This window comes from Lampetra planeri, chromosome 1 (assembly GCF_965212315.1).
Source record: "Lampetra planeri chromosome 1, kcLamPlan1.2.h2, whole genome shotgun sequence".
In the NCBI taxonomy this organism is placed as follows: domain Eukaryota; kingdom Metazoa; phylum Chordata; class Hyperoartia; order Petromyzontiformes; family Petromyzontidae; genus Lampetra; species Lampetra planeri.
Genome location: NC_136107.1, coordinates 17668710 through 17691629, shown reverse-complemented (window position 1 = coordinate 17691629; position 22920 = coordinate 17668710). Strand labels below are relative to the sequence as shown.

Here is a 22920-nt window from a genome sequence, read left to right as displayed (position 1 = left end):
ATGGTGGTGGTGCTGTTAGCCCGTAGACCGCCCCTCTCTCGTTACTCTCTATTTATAACAGGAGGATCGCATTCCCTCCTCCTCCTCCTGTTCCTCCTACGCGGCCGTCTTGAAGGAGGGAAGGGCAGGGGAGAGGATCACTCTCATTGACGTGGGGTTCCTTCCTGCTGCGGCTTGCTGCCACCGCTTCACAGAGAAGCGCAGTATTGGCAGCAGAGGCAGCAGCGTCCACGTGCGCGTGCGAGTCTGTCTATATAGAGCGAGTGACTGAGTGACCTTTATCTTAGAAGGTGTCTGGCTTTTGTTGGTGTTGTTGTCAAGAATCTCGAATGATTGCTCGCTTGGAGGATTGTTAAGCGTGGGGGTACTGGAGACGCAACGTAGAAGAGTGATTCTGTTGCGGTTTCATTGATATATATTTTTTTACGTTTGTTTTTTTCTGTTTGGTTTGGTCCTTATTGTTGTTTTCGTTTGCTGGGAGAGATTGGCCATGGATCACGCCGTATTCAGCTACATGAACCAGTCGCACAGTGGTGTCCCGCCACCGCCAGGGCTTCATCACTTCCCACCCGTAGCCCTGCACGGCCGCGGAGCCCTAGAGCGAGTGCCCTTCCCCGACATCGCCGCCTCGTGCCTCGTATCCTCGGGGTTTGTAGCCAGCGAGGGCGCAGGGCTCACCGCCCGGACGAACGGACACAATCACCACCACCACCACAGCAACCACCACCATCACCACCAGCTCCACCACCATCATCATCAGAGCAGCAGCAGCAGCAGTAGCGTCAGCAGCCAGCACCATCACCACCAGCAGCAGCACCAACAAGAAACCCACCACCAACAACACCATCACAGCCATCATCCGCAACAACAACAGCAGCAGCAGCAATTGTCCGTGTGGCATCATCATCAGCAGCAGCAACATCATCAGCAGCAACATCAGCAGCAGCAGCATCAGCATCGCCAAGGGTCGTCGCACTTCGCCGCTGCGTCCACTCTGCACGCGGTCGCCCCTGCCGCTGAGCAGCCGGTCTCCTCTCCGACGAGCGCAGCCTCAGCGGGGGAGACCTCCCCGCGCCTGGCTGCCTGCAGCCTGGAGCCACAGCAACAGCAGCAACAGCAGCAGCAACAGCAGCCGCAGCAGCAGCAGCAACATCAGCCGAACGCGTCTGAGTGCGGGAAGAAGACTGCCGGCAGGAGGAAGCCCGTGGTGGAATCTTCTGTCCGCGGTGAGTTCCTCTCTTCTATCAACCAACTATGTGAGTCCCTCTCTTGTATCAACCAAGTACTTATACAACTGGGTGAGTCCCTCTCTTCTATCAACCAAGTACTATACAACGAGGCGAGTTCCTCTCTTTTAATAAAGTTCTCTACAACTCTGTACTTGCGTTGGTACTGGTGCACGAGCAAAAACAACATGGAAACGATTACATATACCACTGCCTTAAAAGTAAAAATGTAATATTAAATTTACAATTATTCATATGCCAATATAAAATTGGAATAGAGAGCAGTCTCCAACTCTCACTATACACTCAATCTCTCTGTCCTCTCTATTTGCTACGCAGGAGATGTAATTGCCAGAGTGCCTCTATTTGAATCAATCAAGTCCTGTACAACGAGGCGAGTTTGTATGTGTGTTGAACTTCTTTCGCACCGTATGTGGCCACACCGTGCTAATCAGAGGTGCGGGGGAAGGACAACAAACTAAACACAAAAAATCAGTTCTAAAGTAACTCGTTTCAATCTATTTTAAAAAGTGCGTAGCTCCAGTGGCTTCCTAATATCGGAAGGAAGAGCGTTCCAGACGGTCGCAGAAGCGCATCTGAAAGCGCCGCGAGATGCGGTGACCACCGTCTTTTTTCGTTGGTTCGCCAAAAGCCGCAGCTGCGATGATCATGACCGGAGATGGCGTGATGGTTTATGCTCCTTGACGAGATCAGCAAGCTATTGTGGTTCATTTGTGGCATGCACTTTTTGTTTCATGAGTGCGACCTTGTAATGTTTTCGTTCTATCTTCTAGAAATCAAGTCCTATATATATAACCACGTTCGGAGCGAATGAGACACAAACCTCGGATGTGTGTATTTGTATATATATACTATATTTGTGAGTGTATGTATGTATGCACGTACGTATCTTTATGTATTTGTGTGAAGATATGTGTCTGCGTGTGTATATGTGTATTTTTACGTTTGCGAATATGTGTAAGCATATGGCGATACATATATGCGTTGTGGGTACATACTGTGGATGTATGTAGAGATGTCTCTGTGCGTGTGTGAATCAGAATCTGTATTTATCCTGGAGAAATCCCATGAGCCATGAAGTTCTTTCACACGTATGTCCGTGCCATTTGTGCAAAGATTGCTACTCGCAGCTTTCCAGCCGTGGCACCCCATACGGGAAGGGGTTTACAGGAGGGTCAATGATGTAATTGTCTGGGAAAGGAACGGCAAAGGGAAGCGAGAGAGCAGAGGAAGATGGGAAAAACGATGGAAAAGGAACGGAGTAACGTGAGCAGAGGGTCAAGAGAGATGCGGAGAGGGAGAGGAGGAGGCGACGTACGGCCTCAACACAGCTGCACGGAGCAACGTCGATGTTTTCACAGCGGGAGGAGCGGAAGGATGCAGAAGTTAGGGGTGGCCCAAACACGAGTCGCGAGACGGTCGCGAGGTTTGATCCGATGTAGATATCGATATATTATGAGCACACATTGGCGATGACGACGGATTTCGATGGATGTCACAGTAGCGGTCTCGAAATGTGCTGCATCGATTGAGGCGCGGAGGGGTACATGGTGCAATGAGTGTATAGCATTGCATGCCAAAAAACTATCAGCCTTATCCAGACCACCAGCTCGAAATAACTGAATGTGCGGCCTTTTCATAATTTAGGCCACCAACTCAAATGTTATAAACTATCCGTTAAAATGACGTCATTATCAGCTTTTTATGATGGATTTTAATGACATTTTTTTTTAGGATAATTATGCATTCGTCTGGGAAATAATATTTGGGTCGCCATTATCCTTTCAATTGCGGGAAACCGGTGACCTGAGTTTGATTCTGGGCCATTGCTGACGTCAGTGGCGACTGATTGATGTCTACTGCCCACCTCCACCTTCACCAATGCGCGCTGACCAACGTGGTGAAGTATGGCAAAAAAAAACGCCTCATGACCAACACGGCGTGGGAAATTGTGCGGAAAGTCTTCATCCAGTCGTGGATTGACAAAGGGCTGTGCATTATACCAATTGTTATGATTGTACTGTATTAGCAGCCTTCACGTCTTTTGGAAGTGAGTGTCCATCCGTCCCTCCATCCGCAGGTGCCGTCCTGCCAGCGAGCCAGCAAAAGTTTTTGTTTCTAATATAGCATGATTGTCAGTGTTTTGCAGTTGCCTTATAAACACGTGCTTGAGTGTGAAGGCGGGTGTATATATGTGTGTGCCAGTGAGTGGGGGGCGATTGTGTAGCGGTTAGAGCGTTGCGCTTACGAACCCGGCGAAACGAGTTCGATTCCCACTCACGGCCAACACCATATTCTTTGGATCTTTCGGTAAAGTCACGTAGATAGGTTCAAAGAAAATAACAAACAACTATGACGTTTTGATCGCAACTCAAGTGGTCGTCATCAGGAAAAGGGGGTTATCTTCTAATGGCAAACTGTTTATAAAGGTTTAAAATTGGCGTAGCCCAAATGTCAGCAGCATGGGTGGGGCAGCTAATGTTAATGTAAGTGATGGGCAGCGACCTCGATTGGCGGTGGGTTTCCACCAATTAAAAGGCTGCCAGGTACAAATTAGCATGTTAATGTAAGATCGGTGAGTGGCCTCCACGGCGAGTGCGCTGAGGTGGCTATGTTAATGTGAGAGATTAGCGTGTTAATGTAAGATTGCAGAGCCACCGCCACTTCGAGGTCAGCGTGCGAAGGTGGCTGTGTTGGTGTGAGAAATGTAACCTGTCAATGTAAAATCGGTGAGCTGAAAATAACAACTAACATCGGAAGGTGGCAGGATGGGAACATCACAGCCAGTTATGACTTAAACTGGTTGATAACGTCCTTCCAATGATTGCTAAGTTTGTACCCATCTTCTCGGTTGAAATTGTGTCTATGTCTGTATATATGGATGGTTGAGGAATTGGTTCAGAGCTGGTCGGCCATGTGGCCAGATGACCACATCAAGGAAGGACTTTATCAACCAGTTTAAGTCATAACTGGCTGTGATGTTCCCATCCTGCCACCTTCCGATGTTAGTTGTTCTTTTTGGCTCTGATTTTACATTAACACGTTCAATTTCTCACACCAACACAGCCACCTTTGCGCACCGTACCTCGACGTGGCAATGGCTCTGCCATCTTACATTAACATGCTAATCTCTCACATTATCATAGCCATCTCAGCGCACTCGCCGTGGAGGCCACTCACCGATCTTATCTTAACATGCAAATTTTTACCTGGCAGCCCTTTAATTGGTGGAAACCCACCGCCAATCGCGGCCCACTGCCCATCACTTACATTAACATTAGCTGCCCTACCCATGCTTCTGACATTTGGGCTACGCCCATTTTAAACCTTTATAAACAGTTTGCCTTTAGAAGCTAACCCCCTTTTCCTGATGACGACCGCTTGTGTTGCGATCGAAATGTTGTAGTTTTTGTTATTTTCTTTGAACCTATCGACGTGACTGTACCGAAAGACCCAAAGAATATTAATTCCTGCAGCCACGAAAGCTTTAAGTCAAGGCCAACACCAGTGACGGTTATCTGAACCGGTCCTGGACCTCCCCTAGGTCGACTCAGCATCAAATGAGTACCTGGTGCGATGTGTAAACATCGCCCCTGGCGATACAAAGGCGGCTGGGCGAGGCGCTGGCCACACACCCCCTCGTGTGTCATGCCGGTCTTCATAGGTGCTCGCTCACGGCAGCATTTGCCCCAACAGTCTATTAAGGCTATACGGTGGGATCTTTGTCTTTGTCCGCGAGATGCTTGCACGACAAAGGTTGAGGTGCCACTGACTGCCTCGCATGGCCCTGCCCTGCACCACTTTATCAGCTAAATGCGTGTGTGTACCCTGCAACGGCCGACAATCCCCGAGTCGCGTCTACGCAAGCATCTGCCGTCTGCTGTCAAATACACGTCGATTATAACATAAAACCACACACGTTAAAACCCCTGTTCGCCCCCGCCATAGGAATGTGGAATTTCCGCCACTGGCTCGTCGCTGTAAACAGGAGCCGAGCAGCACATCACTTAGACTTTAATGCAGACGTTAACGACCCCGTAACATCATCTGCAACAGTAGGCACGTCCTGTGCCTACTCAATGTTATACAATGTGCCAATGTAAAGAATACTTGAATAGAGCGGTGGCGCTGTGGTTAGCGCATTGCAATATCACTCCAGTAAACTTAGTTATATTCCGAGTCGCGGCGAACATCAATTGTGAGCGATTTCTGAACGAGTCATGGGCTTCCTCTTTTCAAATTCGATACATATACCGTACATAATAAGGCTGATGTTTCCGGAAAGAGCCCTTCTTCATAAGCAGACAGAGTACGGGGCAGTCCCCAACTTACGAATGGATTCCGTTCCTGAGATCCGTTCGTGAGTTGATGAGACCGATCGATCGTATAATTGTGCATTGACCCCTTCATTGATATCCCCCGTGCCCTGTCCCTCTCTTCCGTGATGACATCATACGCCGGTGCTGATGACGAATATGGCGCGATATAATGTTGTCCTGCGTTGAAGCTTGGCGTGTTTGAATGCTCTATATGTGTGCGTATTTATTTATTTGTATTTACGGACAATGCCACGGTCTCATTCGTAGAAGCCAAGCAGGGCGCACGAAGTGTCTCAGTCACCGTCTTTCGATCCACGACGATAAATCGCTCCACATGTTTGAGTTTCAACACGTTGTCATTATTCCAACTCATTCGGTGCATTCATTTCAATTGAAATTAAAACACGTGCATGGATATTTTTTTTCTAGGTATAAATCTTTGAAGAGGGATACAGTCTTAAAGTCGTCCTCTAGATTTTCCAAACTCTTTTGTAGACACTTTATTTGGTGGTGCTGCTGGTGAGTTGGCAGTGATGCACAGACAACAACAACTCAACACGGTCGTCAAGAATTCTGACTTAAAGGGAAACATCATCGGCGACGTTTCGGGCAGTGACCCTTGTTCATAGCACACGTGTTATTTAGGGTTATTATTTTTTTCCATTTGTAAACGAATTATGTACGTATATATACAACATATACACACGCACACACACGAGTATGTGTATACTGTCTGCGCGGCTGCGTGTGTTCGTCTTTGTGTAAATTCATGAATGCGTGCGTGTACGTCTGTGTCTGTATGAATGTGTATACATGTGTCTGTATGCATTGGTATTTTGTATACTTGTTGGGGAGATGTTGCGTAGTTAGCACAATTTGCTACAAACCTGGTGACCAATATAACAGTTGCGAATATATGAACCGGTCCTGGGCCTCCCATAGGTCGAATCAGCCTTAAATGAGTACCTCGTGCGGTGTGTAAACATCAGCACTGGGAAGACAAAGGCGGCCGGGCGTGGTGTTGACCACCCACCCCCTACGTGTGCCGTGCCGGCCTTCATACGTGTTCGCTAACAGCACTTGTCTTATAACAGTCTGTTCAAAGATATACGGGGGATCTTTGTCTTCTTGATTGCATATGAACGTTTGCGTCTGTATCCGCGTGTCCTCCCTGGACAAGTGTTCGTATATTCGATGTTCAATCACCTCCGGCGCTTAAACCGTGCAACAGCCCTCTGTTAATCCACTGCTGGAAATGTCCCCCTATGTGGCCCTTCTTCATGTGCTATGAAGAAGGGCCATTGCCCGAAACGTCATCAAGCGTGCTTTTGTGCACCACCGTCGACGCGGCGTCAGCGCGCAATGCGTCCACCTGTGAACGTCGTGAACTCGCGCGCGGCGCAGACGCCAGCCCCGAAGAGTCGGAGCCGTGCCCTCGCAGCGAAGCGTCGGGGTCCCGACCCCGCAAGGAGCGCACGGCCTTCACCAAGGAGCAGATTCGCGAGCTGGAGGCCGAGTTCGCGCATCACAACTACCTGACGAGGCTGCGCCGATACGAGATCGCGGTCAACCTCGACCTCACCGAGCGGCAGGTGCGTGCCGAAACAACCTCCTCGCCCGCCCGCCCGCGAGCGCGTGCGTGGCGGCTGGGTGTGCGTGAATGTGTAAGGTGCGTGCGTGGTGTAAGGTGCGTGGGTGGTGTGGGTTCGTGCCGAGACCCACGTACGCGCACACCCACCCACGTGCGCGTGAATGTGTGGGGTGCGTGAGTGGGTGTATGTCCGTGGTGGGTGTGGGTCCCCGCCAAGATCCACGTACACACACCCACGCGCGCCGGCTATTGAGAGAGTTAGTACCAACCTATGCTCCTCGCCTTCCACCCGTATTGACCAGCGTGGTGAAGTATGGTCGAATAACTCCCACGACCCTTTAGGGGCGTGGCGAGACCCTCATATGCAGTGTGCGTGTTTCACGTTCGATACGAGATGGCAGAAAGAAAATCACGGCCACTGCGATTTTCCACGTTGAGTGATGGCAACACCGGCAGTTTTTTTTTTCGTCAAAATTAGAAACAGACGTTCCGTGTTCCAGAGCGATGGCGCAGTGGTTCGCACGCACACTGCGCTAAAATCTCAGCCACCTGAGTTCGATTCCAGACCGTGGCGAAAATCAGTGCCGAGTGATATCTGAACCCCTCCTTTGCCATCCCTTCACCAAGCCCGCTCTGACCAGCGTGATGACGCGTGGTCAAACAACCACCATGGCCACCACGGCTTGGCCTTTATCCAGCAGTGGAGATATAGAGGGCTGTAAATTATCATTGGCGTTCTTACATATTTTGTCAAATTGTGCACGTAGAGGCGTATAATGTGAATGCTATTTCGTTAATGAATAGTGTGATGCTGTCATTACGTTAACAACCATCATAATTCGCAGCTATTATTTATTAATTGTAGTCTGGCGACTGAGCTGTCTGGTTCTGTATTCATAAATCAATGCAAAAATACAATAACAGCCAATAAACCATGAGGAAATTGGACGAATGGACAGAATAACAGTAATGTCCTGCCACCGGCTGGCATGAACACTGTTCGACCGGAACTCATTGCAATGAAAGCACGAATCTGCCACAGTTCGTCCTCAAGTGGAGAGCCGCCTCTGTCAGCGATTTCCTCAAACCCCCCACCCCCCCACTCCCCCACCCCGTGATGCCACAACACACGCGTGGCACATGCCGTACGAACCGGCTTCATTGCTCCACCTCTGCATTGTCCTCTTGACCCCACACCCCTTCCAGTGCTGTTCTACCCGTGGAACGTATTATTTGGTCAATTTTCGCTCGGAGAATTCTAAATGTCAGAGTAAGGCACACAAAAAGTCACTTAAAGTTATCTCGGACGTAGCTCGCTAATGTTATACAGGTCTGACATCTCGGAGGTGCTGCTCACGGCTCTCTGTCGCCCTGAGGCCCCTTGGTTTCTCTGGCTGACCTGGGCTCTACGGTGGCGAGATGTTAACTATCTCGCCTGGTATACAGGAGGTCGTGGGTTCGATCCCGACCATGACGCCGGTATATTTGGAGTTTGCATGTTCTCGCCGTGGTCGCGTGGATTTTTCTCCGGGTCTTTCGATTCCACATTTTGAATCAACGTGAGTTTAGAGTATTTGGCTGCTATACATTTCCACGTGATAATAGGCCACTTCGTTGAACTGTCATTTGTGGCCAGGTCGCTTCTGAAAAAAGAGCTATATAGCTCAGTAGGTCTTAGTGTGTTACACTGCTCACTGCGGGAGTTCAGAATTGATTCTTCGCCTCGTGACGTGCCGCTGCTAGTACGATCAGGATGCATTTGGAGAAAAACGACAAAATACGATTAATTTATAGACACCTTAATTATTTCTAGTGGTCCCATTACTTCCCTCCCAATAACTGTTTGAATTCTAGATTCTGTTTGAATATTGTGACAGCGATGGCCCTGTGCATTACAGCGGTGCGAAAGAAGTTCAACATCCACGCATACAAAGATGTACGAAGTATACTGAGATCATCATGAGGCCTACTTTGCCAGTACCAAAATATACTAATAGGCTTTTTCCCCTTTTTTTCTGGCAACAAAACTGACACCTTTTCTTTTTTGCATTTTACTGCAAGTATTGTGGTTAATGTGAACATGATTCCTTGCAAAAGGTGTCAGTTTTGTTGCCAAAAAAAAGGGGGAAAACCCCTATTAGTATATACTGTTATCGGCGGGAGACAGGCTGAGAATTACAATGTATTTATCTCCATACATTTTCTCTGTTATTGTAATCGGTTCTCTAAACAGACGGATCCCCACGTATTTTTTTCTGTCATGAAATGCTATGAGAATCTCGAGGGTCTCTACCTTAGTTGATGAAAATAAAATGCCTATCAGTTAGAAAATAAGCTCTTGGTATGAATTTGAGTAAAGCTGTCAGAGATGGCTGCTAGAAATGTCAAGGCGAAACAGGATGGAGAAGTGCCGTAGTGGACGAGAGTCCACGGGCAGGCGAGCGTTGTTCCGCACGAGTCGGGGAGTAATGGTTGCGCTGGGTGGCGTTGGAGCGGTTTCCACGAGTCCAGCGAGGAAGGCGAATTCCTGATATCAGATGGTGGGACACTGGTAGGGCACAACTTGAAATGTGGAAGCCGCGTGTCTCGTGTGTAGCAGCTAGGGGGTCAGGGCCGCACAGACGGGGAGATGTGGGGAGAGGGGCAAATTGCTCTAGACATCACACGCAAGAGGGCCTTACAAAGGGCCTGTTTTTTTTTATTCCCCGTGAACAGCCATCCCCTCCCCCCATGTGCAGAACGCATTGGTAGCGAGGTGTCAGGTGGTGGTGGCGGCATCAATCCCACGGCTTTGGCCATGGCGGTGACATCTCGATCGTGATGATTCGCCCATTGGCTCTCCCGCAGGTGAAGGTTTGGTTCCAGAACCGGCGCATGAAATGGAAGCGCGTGAAGGGCGGGCAGCAGGGAGCCTCGGTGCGCGACACGGAGTTGGCGCACGTGCGGAAAGAGCAGCTGCTGCCCGCGGAGCTGCCCGGGCCCCGGGGCAGCCACGACAGGGGGGCAGGGCGCTCCAACGAGGGCAGCAGCCCCCCCGAGAGCGGCGACGACGACTCCGACTGAGAGCGCGGCGCCTCCTGTCTTCTGACTCCCAACGAGAGCAGCGAGTCCGCCCGCGTCTCTCGGTTCTCCGGCATCCGTGAAGAACAAGAAGAGATGGAGAGAGGGAGTCATCGGGAGATTCACTGCGACACGACTGAGACACACGGGGAAGAAACAAAGACGCTGAGACCGAGAGAGACACCCAGCATCAATGGGAGATATGTTGAGACACACACACACAAGACAAAGGGGGAGTTATAGAGAACGGGTCGGAGATGGTGATGCACGCCCCCTGAACCAGCGCCGTGGAGTCGAATGTCGGTGGATCAAATAGAGATGTGCAAAACTGCCGCACGTGCTGCTGAATTAGGGAGGTGGTCAGAAAATGGCAGTGCAGTATTACAGCGAGTGGATTGATGAATCCATCTGTGCGGACCTTTGCACTCGTGATGTGGGGGGGGGGGGTTATTTCCCCGGATAGTCGAGCGTCCGTCCTCTTGCGAAGAAACACCACGCGTTGAGAAAGAACTCGCCCAAACCATCCCACGCAGTGCCGCACCTCCTTCTCCTCCCAAAGACTCGCGAGGCACAGGGGGACTTTCCCCGAGATAACCCAATGGTATCGTTGCCGTTACGGACTGAGAGAGAGAGAGACAGACTTGTAAACAACTTTTATTGCCGCCAGCTGCAACAGCACTGGAGGCGATTCCGATATGAAATACACAAAGTCCACAGCAAACACAAATGAAAGCAAACGCTACAAATCCACGCGCTGTGGCGCTAAAAGCACCGCGCACAACACGAAAGAAAAGTCACGTAGTGGTGGTGGTGTTCATCGCGGACGCCACGGTGACGAGCGAGCGCTGCAGAAGGTGAATACGAGACAGGGAGATTGGAACACGAAGCGTCGTGAAGATCGCGTTCACACCGTATACATTTATAAATATGTTGATAACGAAATCACGCTCGGCATAATTCATGAATGTGCTTGGAGGACAATGTTGAGTGACCGCAATGCAGGGCGAGTGTGGTGTGTGTGAGTATGTGTGTGTGATTGTGTGCTTGTGAGCGTGTGTGTACGTGTGTGTGCGTGTATGTGGAGCGGCGGCGTAGCGGTTAGCACACTGCGCTCTGAACCAGTCTAACCGAGCTCGATTCCCGCTCACGGCCGACACCAGTGACGAATATATGAACCAGGCCTGGGCTTCCTTGAGGTCGACTCAGCATTAAACGAGTACGCGGTGCGGTGTGTAAACATCGCCACTGGGGAGACAAAGGCCGCCAGGCGTGGTGCTGGCTACCCACCCCCCTCATGTGCCGAGCCGCTCGCCTTCATAGGTGCGACTCGCAAATAGCACTTGCCCCAAAAAATTTGTTAAGACGATGCTGGGTGGTCTTTGCCTTTGCACCCACTCTCTTGCACTGCCTGTCGACGGGCAGTACCTGAAGGAGTAGAGATAACAGCTAAGGCCCACTGAGCTTTCGAGCTCTTTTTTAGAAACGACCTGGCCACTAATGATTGATCAACAGCGTGACTTATCTATTGGCATTTTACAGGAGCCAAATACTGTTATCGCAACGCATGTTTCGAAATATGGAGAGTACAACCGGAGGAGCTGGAGAAATATCCACGTTACCACGGGGAGAACACGCACACTCCAAATATACAGCTGGCGTCAGATATCCGCATCGAACCCACGACCTCCTGTCTACCAGGCGAGATAGTTAACATCTCGCCACCGTAGAGGCCAGGTCAGACAGATAAACCAAGGAGGCCTCGGGGCGACAGGGAGCCGTGAGCAGCACCTCTGAGAAGTCCGACCCCCCAACACCCCCACCCCTTGCAAAGACAAAAGCACGAGAGTCCGAGCTTGTGGTCGGAGGACTGTGCTGCTGCTGATGCTGCTGTTGTTGTTGCTGTTGTTGTTGCTGCTGTTGCTGCTCAGCCATCATCGGAAGCGCCCCCGACGACGGTGCCACGACGACAACGACGGTGGGAGGTTGGGGGGGGTGTGGAGAGCGCGCGTCCCACGTGACGTGGAGAGAGACAGCGCTCTTGATATCAAGCGAACTTTTTGGTGATGCTGCTTTTGCCAATGGTGCACGAGCACAGATAACAACAATAGCAGCAGCAGCAGCAGCAACAACAACAACAAAACACGCAACATAGTGTTGTCCAAAAGAACACTGCCTTTGTAAGGAATAATATGCAATAGGCGACGTTTTGGGCAACTTCCCTTCATAGCACGTGAATATTTACGTGCTATGAAGGGCACGTAAATAGCACGTAACTATTTAAATATTTTACGTGCTATTTAAAAAGGGCCTTTGCTGGAAACGTCGCCCTATTATAAAATGTTCCCTTTTAATGCCACAGAGTGTCATTGGCGAGTGTGCTGCGTTTGTTTTAAATTTCACTCAGCTCCGGTTACTTCACGTGGGACTTGTTAACCAATCATCAGGCACGTGCAGCGTCTTACTAGCATCCCCCCACCCCCACTATATTTGATAACAGAATAATTGGTAACCATTAACAGGAGCGCAGTGGTGGGTCACGAGGACTGGGGTCTGGTTCAATCCCGATATTGATGTTGGTCGGCACATAATCGGCGAGCGTGAATTTGCTGCACGCGAGTTAATCATTATTTTAAACAATCTAATTACTCAAGAGTTTGTATCGCTTCGCTAAATATACACACGTATCATACACAATACGCGACGCTCGCCGTGGTGTCGTGTTTAGCACAGTGCAAAGGGTTGCCTTTTCGTGGCAGTAGGTTCTTCCGTCGACCGCAGCCCGCTCTTTCCTCCCGTGCGCTCTGTCCACCCAGCGGGTATACATGGGTGGGGTAAAGTGTGGGTACATCCACCTCTTCCGAGACGTCTGGCCAGCGTGGAGGAATTGGCCACAAGCAGCCTCCGAGAGGGGATCTCCGCCAGCGGTGACGGCGGGCGAGACATTGCAGGGCTGCGCCTTTGTCTGGCACGCATTCGCACAGAGGACATCCGACACACTACGGCGTTGCGCGCGTGCCACCGTTAAAGTGTTTACTCAGGATGATCAGAATGTTTACAGTGTAAAGGGCTTGACGTGTGTGCGCGCGCGCGTGTGTGTGTTTCCTCTCTCGTTGTTAATAGCGTCTCAATGGTGAGCGTGCCTCATTGTTTCATGACATTGCGTTGCTTTAATATATATTAAAGTACGGACCAGTGTTACGTGTGTAGGGAGGGGGTTAGCCCGTCTGAGTTCTGGCGTGCGGACTGACACGCGTCCGTGGAACCACGCTGCTGCTGCTGCTGATGCCGCCGCCGCCGCTGCTGCTGTGTAGAATAAACACGAGTTGATGATCTTAGCCCCGCGGCTACCCTCGTGTGTGTCCTTTACCCTTCACGCGTCGCTATGTGCACATGCGTGGTCCTATTTACAACAACACAAAGGCGTTTTGGTGGGTTCATCGAAGTGAATGGAAGTTCACTGATTGTCGCGTAGGTTCTGTTGACCGGCATTACGCAATGTCCGACGTTTCGCTCCGCGTCCTGGAAGCTTCTTATCTTCAGTTCGGGAACTGAATGTAATGAGTAGTAATTCTGTATGTTGATTTTTTTTCTATATTAATTGCTATAAATATATTCATCTTCTGGATGGGGCGGATGCAGTAAAACCAGAGTTGAGAAAACATATTTCCGACTTAGTCCTCTTGGGACGAAAACAATTTGACCCCCCCTGGACTGTTTAGCTGGGTACGTCGTGTGTGTGTGTCTATATTTGGGCCATCATCATCAGCCGCAGCCATGCTCGATCCACTGCTGGATGAAACATCCCTAATCCTCCGCCGTATACTAAATTAAAACCACGCATATGCACACACATTACGGTATATTATCACGTAACCTCGTATAAATTGGAATTCCTTACTTTGTAATAACTTTTTAATTCAAATAACAGATTTGAAAACGTGCTCTTAATCATATTCACTGCTTCCTACATACATTTAGTAACAATATTTGCGATTAACCATCTCGGTGAGTTTCCAGCGTTTTGTACGCGAATATACAACAGATATTCATGTAACAATAAACAAACTGTAAATTCAGTATTCAAATTGTTCCTTCATTAACTTAAAACATTTCCCAGTTTTATTTTGGCCTCACAATGCAAAGTACGATCTCAAAGTGCATAGCCAATCGTTGCTATTTATCTGCTCTGAAGAAGGGTCATTGCCCGAAACGTCAACCTTCTCAGGGAAGGAAGGCTAAGGAAGGTCGGGGAAATCCGTGGAAGGGCAGAGAAAGTAATCGCAGGGCAGGGGCACGGACTGCTGCAGGAAAGCCTCTCCACGCGCGTGGTCTGATTGAGCATACTTCACCACGCAGGTCAAGCGGGGGTTGGTGAGGCGGAGGGGACGGGCGACAAAACCTATTCGGTTATCATTTGTACACGGAGGCTAATGCCACGGTTGGGAAATGAACTCGGACATCCGGGTTCATAGCGCAGTGCGCTAATCACTCTCCCACCGCTCCCCCACACTGACGGCTGCACGTGTACAAAATGGCCCTGGGCGGACACGCACTGTTGTTGCGAGCTGAATGTTGAAAACGTGAGAGGTGTGGGGGGGAGATAATTGACCGTAATTTGTGGTCTGTAAGTTTGAGTGATCGTTGGTGATGATGAAGAGTTCCGCTGGTAGGGGTGGACATCCGGAAGGGGCGGACAGTTTTTCGGGTTGAATAAATATTTACGTGAAGGAGTGCGCGAAGATTTGTGTGTGTGTGTGTATTTGTGCGTGTGATTGTGGGGCAGTTGTGGAGAGAGTGGACACGGGCTAGAAAAGAGATGGAGTGATGTGGTACAAGAGGATGTGGAGCTGAGTGGACTTGCCGATGACTGGGACCAGCGGTGTCAAGATCGGTCTCTGTGGAGGAGGCTCGTGAAGTACGCTGCTCGGCAGTTGGAGGCAGTCGCCCTCCAAAAACAACGGATGGCGGAGGAGCAACGCTCACAACAACGAGCGGAGCGCCGGGCGGCTAAAGCACAGCAAGTTGACACAGTAGGGGGCACAGGTGGTGCATCGGCCAGTCCTCTCAGTCGACCCGTGGCATCTGGGTCTGCCCCGTGACCTCCTACCTGCGGGCGTTCGACACTTATCGTGGCCTCAACGTGCACATAGCCTGGCACAAGCGTCGTGGTGACGTCACCGCCACTTAATGTCGAATGGCGATTGTTGTTGTGTGATTGTGTTTGTGGGAGCAGTGGTGTAATGGTTAGTGCGCTGCGCTACGAGTTCCATTCTCGTTCAACACCAGTGACGATTATTTGTACCTGTCCTCGGCCTCCCCTAGGTCGACTCAGCCTCAAATGAGTACCTGCTGCGGTGTGTAAACATCGCCACTAGGGAGACAAAGGCGACCGGGCGTAGTGTTGGCCATTCATCCCCTCGTGTACCGTGCCGGCCTTCATAGGTGCTCACTAACAGCACTTGCCCCAACAGTCTGTTAAAGCTATACGGGCGATCTTTGTGTGTGTGCGGGGGGGGTAATGACTAGCGCGCGGCCAACACCAGTGTCGATTATTTTGAGGATCTCTGTGTGTGTGTATCAAGGTGAGTGTATAAGAGTGCACGAGCGTGTGGTGAGTTTGTGTGTGATTGTGGTGCTGACTGCACCACACTCCTCTAGGTCGACCCAGCCTTAAATGGATACCTGATGCCGTGTGTAAATATCAGTAATGGGGAGACAAAGGCGGCCGTGTGCCCTTTGGGCTCTCGCAGGTGCTCGCCAACAGCACTTGCCCCAACAGTCTATACACAATACTACACACATATATAAGACGGTCATGACCGACTGCGGTAGATGATGAATGCATCCGTCAGGATGATTTGTCGTTTCTGTAAATGCAACTCGCGTGGAAAATCCGACGCGCTTGACACGGAGGCGCTGACGGTGAAACGATAGAGCAGAGCGGAGCGGGCGGGCGGGCGAAATCCGATCTCCCGTGGGCAGCTGATCGGGGTTATGGGGTGGGGGGCTCTTTAACCACAGCTCTCTTTTCTCGCTCTCCCACAATTTCACCGACCACCTCCCCCCCCCCATAGCAACTCCCCCCCCCCATCTCACACCCCACCCATCCCAATTCCCCTCCCATCCCCACCTCACTCCGCCATCTCTCCCCAGCTCATATCACCAGGAACCCGAGCGCCAAATAAAATTACCCGTGAATTACTTCATTGGGGATAAACGCACGAGGCAACGGCGACTGCCACCCGACTGACGATTCGTTGACAGCCCCTTTGTCAATCCACTGCTGTATGAAGGCCTTCTCGGTGCACGTTGTGTCAGTCATGGAGGTTGATTGAACATACTTCACCACGCTGGTCAGCGCGGCGATGGTGAAATATCAGAATATTTATTCATCCTCGAGAAATCCGACGAGCCATGAAGCTCTTTTTCACAGATTTCCAGCAGGGTTAGGGTCAGAACGTTAGAACAACAAACAGTAGGAGGGAGGGAGACCAGAACGGGTTCAGATGTCACTTGCTACTGGTGTGAGCTATGGCCGGGAATCGAACTCAAATCGCAAAGTTCGCTGTGCCACCGTTTCACCACCGCCACCGATATGACGGCGGCCTTAGGTTCTCCCGATTTTCTCCTTTCGCAGGGCTGCTGATGTAGGTGGCAGAGCAACGATGACAATTTCACATTCTGGTGGTCAATCCCAGACATCCGCGTCAGCAGCAGCAGCGGAGTGTTTTCATCGCTGTGATGTCTCCGGTGCATTTATGTATCGGGGCATTGCGTCGTCTTACGTTATACGGCCTCTTCTGGATGACCACAGTCGCACACTGGAAAGTTTTTATTTTATTTATCTTCCATTTGTGCATCAGGTTTCCGCATCTGCCATGGTTTGTGCGGATACGATTTCGGGTGGACCATGAGTTTCGTGGAAGATCAAACCCAAAAGATCTTCTGCGTTGGGTCTTTCACAAGGATGCTTGGTCTTGACTTAAAGCTTTCGTGACTGCAGGAATTCGTATTCTTTGGGTCTTTCGATAACGTCACGTAGATAGGTTGAAATAAAATAACAAGGATGTTTGTTCGTGCGTTACTTTGAACTCTACTCAGCTCTCCAATGACAGCTCTCCCAATGAGCACGTGTCAAACACGTGCACGTGATTCGTATTGGTTTTCCGAGCATACGTGGGACAAAGATTAACCAACATTGTAATCGTAAAGTCATTTATTTAGCCAGGAAGGCCTTTCCGAGACACCTTGTCTTTTTTTAGGAGGGTCCCGCTACTTTGGGATGTTTGGTCAATTTTATTGAAGAGGAGGCCGGAGAAACTCCACTGCACACACGTGGAGGTGACACTCATCATTGACATCCCCCGGCCACGTCTAGCAGCCCCTGCGCCTACAACACCTGGCAAGCCCTGGTTGTCACCCATCCCGTGTATTAACCCAGGCTCAAGTCTGCTTGGCTTTGGAGATACAATGAGATCGGGCACATTTAGAGTGATCTGTATGCATGTGGTGTAATGCGTTTCTGTTGGAGTCGGTATCTTATTTTGTGCATAACAGAGGTTTGTTGGGTTAGACCGCGTAAATATATAAATGTGTCGTTAAACCCGTCACCACCCGACACAGCCAACTAGTAAGGGTTGTCACGTAAACAGAACGTGCCAATTAGTCACTAGTACAGCACACCGGTGTGTTGGAGAGCCATGCCACATCATTTAGAATTTGAGTACACGTCTGGTGGCGAATCGATTGTAAAAAAATGACTTAACAGACATATTTTTGTTACATTTGAGTGAAACAATAAACGCATTCGTACTAGACAAACAGACAATCGAATAAATGTGTGTTAATTCATACTCTTTGGTTCTTTCGGTAAAGTCACGTAGTTAGAAATAAAATAAAACAAATCACAACGTTTCGATCGCAGGTGGGATAACCGCAGCAATAAACAACTGCTAAAGAAGGCCTTCTGATGGCGATTGCTTGTGTTGCAATCGAAACGTCGTGATTTGTTTCATTTTATTTTATTTCTAACTCCGTGACTTTACCGAAAGAACCAAAGAGTATGGATTCCTGCAGTCACGAAAGCTTCAAATCAAGATTGTGTGTTAATTGGCGTGTGGACGTCCACGAGTATTGCTGGTCTTATACGAGCGAGTATTTCAGTCCCGTCCCTCTCGGATGCGAGGTGAGTTTTCTCCTGCTACTCCGGTCGTCTCTCCCACGAGAAGCCAAACCGCTCCTTATTAAAACAAAAAAAAGAGGCAATTGGCCAAACATCCCAGCGCAGGGCCGCTACTGGAAAAACGTCTTGAGTCTGTCCTGCAGAAGACCATGCATGTCCAGACATGCGGCACGATTTAAGTCAGTGTTCAAGAACAGAGCTGACGAGATTACGGAATAAACCGCAGTATTACTACGTCTATGTAAAACAACTGTTTGAGTCCAACGGGCCGTGAGCCTTTCAAACAGATGCCTTACGGCAGGATTTATTGAAGCGCGGCGGGTGGGGTGATGGTGACGCACACTAAGTTCGACTCCAGACCGCGGCGCGTGAATTCGGGCAGGTGGCAACCCTTAACCCCAAGTCTGGTGGCGAACCGAGTCCTTGATTTGTGAAGAGGCCACGGACGTGACCTGCGCGGAGGAAGGGGGTCACGGTGTCGACACGAGGCGAATGCCTTTGATGTCCTCTCAAAAGCTTCTGGTTCCACCGTGAAGAATGAGGTTTTGGGTCCGAGGTTAGAGGAAGGGGTGGGGTGGGGTAAGGGGGGAATGTGGGCTTGGGGGAAATGGCGGGGGAGGGGGCATCGGCAGTGTTCGCTGTTCAGCATCTCCAGTTAGCTCATGGATCAGAGCAGAATTGAGTGGCACCTAAAGCACCAACACTTTAGTTGGTGCTGTCGCATCGATTTATTTAAATGGGTAATTACAGAGATTTATTTGATAAACATGTACTCATTTCAAATGGCTTATCACGTATTTATTTGACTGTTATTGGCCGCATAGCGACATTATAACCGCTTAAGCTATGCCACCTCGGGTGGTGCCGGCAAGTGGTCTCATGGAAAACAACAACACTTTGCCCACCGGGTTCTGCTTGAAAGCTATTGAAGTGGCAACTTCGGTAGGGATGAGTGGTTAAGCTAGGGAGCGACCCGTTAGTTTCTGTATTAATTACGCGAAGGTCCACGGGGCTGGCAGGCGCTAGGAAGGAGGTCCCGAGGAACACGCAAAAAAAAGGTTCTTGCGCAATAAAATCCACGCGGTACATTAACCAGACACCTGCTCTCAGCCGCAAGCGGCGCATTCAGACGCAACACGCGCCTGGCCCACTCCCTTCAAACCACAGAACAGCAATGTCAGCGCGTTTTAATTTTACTTGTGTGCGTGAGTCACACCCATCGTTGTCCTCATCGCCGTCAGCCGTGATCGATCCACTGCTCGAGGAATGCATCGACAATTCGTCGCCGAATACCGCGCTCTGCGGATTGCAAATGGAGGGAAAACATGTTCGTCTGTTATAACGCGGGCGATGCGGTAAACGTATCCATATTGAAAATTCATTTTATAGATAAAAAAAAAATATTTTGAACTGCTTTTGTGTGTTTAGTTTGTGGTCCTTCACCCGCACCTCCGATGAGCACCGTTGGCTACTACGTTGTGAGAGAAGTTCAACGTAGGCATACATGCAACACGGAGTCACGATCGAGGAAGAGACGGGAACATGGCGCAATTGACGAAATGATAGGACTGATAGGACTGATAGGAAACGGGTTGTTTTCGGATCTTCCCAAAACGTTGTACAGAGACGTGATTTTCAACTTCGTAAGATTCATCCTTTCAGTGCAGCATATAAGGCGCGGTTTACCACACTCCAGTAACAGCGACTTCCAACGTTTACCACTCTTTCCACGTTTAAACGGTGTATTTGGTGATGCTACGTTAGCAGTGATGCACAGGCACTATTAACAACACCATGAAAAAAATAACCTTCCGCCTTCGTCAACGACGCCGTGGCCTTAAAAGAAACAATATAATGGGCGACGTTTCGCGCACTGGCCCTTCACAGAGTGCATGTTTTCCAGTCTTCTCAATTCCAACAAAATGACATAACTCCACCATGCACGCGCATCGATATCACCCGTGGTGACGTGGCGACCACTGATGTAAAATTAAGATCGGGATTTTGTGCACGTGTGTACATGTGTGCTAACGTCTATGAGGAGCGGTGGTGCAATAGTTAGCACGCTGCGCTACGAACACGGGCGACCCGAGTTCGAGTCCCGCTTATGGCCACCACCAGTGGTGTTTAACTCAACTGGTCATGGGCCTCCTCTAGGTCGACTCAGCCTCAAATGAGTACCTGGTGCGGTGTGTAAACATCGCCACTGGAGGGGGTCTTTGTCTTTGATCACGGTGGAGGTCGCAACGATGGTGTTAATTTTGGTGGTGAAGTATCGTAGCAGCAGCTACTGCTGCCGATACTGCTGATAACCGTAGCTTTGCCAACTATGGCTGTGTAGATTTGGCTGTGGCGGCTGCGCGTGCTTTTGGCTGTGATCTCTGTTGCCATGCGAGAGCCGTCATGCGAGCGGGTGAGAGACTGCCCCACCTCTGTGCCGCCGAGGGATGAGCGAGCCGAGCCTTTGCATAACTCCGCCAGCAGGGAACCTCGCCTCTTACCTGGGCTCACCGCCGCCGCGGCGCTTAGTCGTAACCTGCGCTGACCCCCCCTTCCACCCCCGACCTTTAATAAAACTGTGATGATGGCAGCGTGGAGGCCACGTGGTGGTCATTACTTCACGCGCACTACGAGGTGCTCTTAAATGGAGCTCATGCCTCTGAAATGGGCGTGCAGAGTGCACGGACCAGAGCAGAACGCGGTACCACCAGAGCCGCGTGTATGTGTATATGTTGAACTTCTTTCGCACGCGTACATAGCCCCAAAGTGCTAATCAGAGGTGCCGGGGGGAAGGACAACGAACTAAACACCTAAAAATGTTATGACTAAATTAGTTTTCAGTAGAGATTTAAAAGTGCCTAGCTCCAGTGGCTTCCTAATATCGGAAGGAAGAGCGTTCCAGACGGCCGCCGAGGCGCATGTGAAAGCGCGCGATGCAGTCCGTACGTTGAACTTCTTTAGCACGGTACACAGCCAACCGTGCTAATCGGAGGTGCGGGGTAAGTGACCGTCAGGTGGTAGCTAGCAAGGACATCGCACCAATTTTTTTCATGTGGCCAATTATAGTGAAATGTTTGAATAATCTCACTCATTTCAACTGGTTGTCACACGAGTCGTTGTCATTGGCCACACACATAAATTAGGAGCGCTAGAGCGATACCGACAAAGTGAAATATCTGGTGTGCAACTGTGACGTTTGTGTGTGTGTGTGTTTTTTTGTTTTAAAACGAGAAAGCCTTGCGGAGTCTCACCACGGATTTTTTTATCAGGAGATAAAGGCGCTGACCCTACAAGTTATGTTTGCCTCTAGCCACCGCTATCGGAAGGGCCCCCTCCACTCGGGGGAGGTCTCGAGAGCCCCCCTTGAGGGTATTTCGTCAAGAGTATTCGCTTTTACCAATTGCATCCTCGATAGTGATGTGTGTTGCTGGCCGTTTGACGCCATGGGCCTTTATCTCTGCGCTCAGCAACTGTGTAAACAAAAGCAAAAATACGTCGAGGAAGAGAGAGGTGGGAGTATCCACATTTGACCCCACCGCACGCGATCTGTCGATCGACTGACGGTGCTATTCATACGGCTGTACTCAGAACAGAGGCGGGGTGGAGAATCGCGGTACTTTCCCATTGATTCAACTGCCGCGCAGATGGGTTCACAGACTCAGACGATATTGATGCCATCCCCTTGCCATCATCTCGCAGGCAACATATCCATACGTGATCCACCAATCCTTTCCTTCATATGATAGCCACAGAAAAAGAGCGTACAACCCGTACATAGCCCGTCAGTGAGCACCTGTTAAGTTCAGAGTGGTACAAAAGGTTGGTGCTTATGCACGACCATGCATCTTCGCTCCCGAAGTGTAGATGGTAAGTCTGGTGGCTATGCACTCCCGTGATCCAGCACCGTTGATGCACCGAGGGGTTGGTGGAGCAGACAAATATTGTGCAATTCCTTCCCCATAGTCGTCGAGGTGTCACTCCGCGGCTCGCAAGGAGAAGGCAGTCCGGCAAGGCGACTAACCTCCATCTGTTTCCATATGTGGGGTTGTCTCCGAGTGCTCCTGTGTCCTTCCAAATGTGTAACAATAGTCATAATAAACACTCATCATTAATTGTCTGAAAGCATTTTAAAAGAAAAAAAATGTTGGAACCTCCTGAAAAAGAGTCCGATGACTTGAATAAATAACGAATTATTATGTATTTTTCTATTATGATTACACAGCTCCAACTACTCAATTTAGGCTGCGTCGACTTAGATGTGGTGGCGGGGGGGGTGTCCCGATTGTGATATTATCCATTGCCGGGAATCGAACCCAGATGCCAGTGCGCTAACCACTGCACCACCGCTCCACTCGATCGAACAACACGGGCGGGCGGGCGCGTGCACGTGGCTGTGCGTTAGCGAGGCTCGGCGGACACGTGTCCAAAGCATTTAACACTCGGGTGAAATACCTGGGGCGTTTTTTTTCTCACTTTCCGAGTCGTTTTAAACACAATCGTCAAGCCACATCGCAACCCGAC

At 50.0% G+C, this 22920-nt stretch overlaps 1 protein-coding gene across 1 annotated transcript; it reads left to right on the top strand.

Moving 5' to 3' along the window:
• Positions 1–396: 396 nt before the first annotated feature.
• LOC144719311 (uncharacterized) lies at positions 397–10304 on the top strand. Its single transcript, XM_078595145.1, has 3 exons — positions 397–1226; positions 6971–7158; positions 10005–10304. The coding sequence occupies exons 1-3, from the start codon at positions 491–493 to the stop codon at positions 10218–10220; spliced, it is 1140 nt and encodes a 379-aa protein (XP_078451271.1). The 5' UTR covers positions 397–490; the 3' UTR covers positions 10221–10304.
• The last annotated feature ends 12616 nt before the right edge of the window (positions 10305–22920 follow it).

Coding starts and splice junctions, on each gene's coding strand:
- LOC144719311 (XM_078595145.1), top strand. CDS start 491: ATGGATCACGCCGTATTCAGCTACATGAACCAGTCGCACAGTGGTGTC. Junction 1,227..6,970: donor GGTGGAATCTTCTGTCCGCG/GTGAGTTCCTCT, acceptor CGCGCGGCGCAG/ACGCCAGCCCCGAAGAGTCG. Junction 7,159..10,004: donor TCGACCTCACCGAGCGGCAG/GTGCGTGCCGAA, acceptor GCTCTCCCGCAG/GTGAAGGTTTGGTTCCAGAA.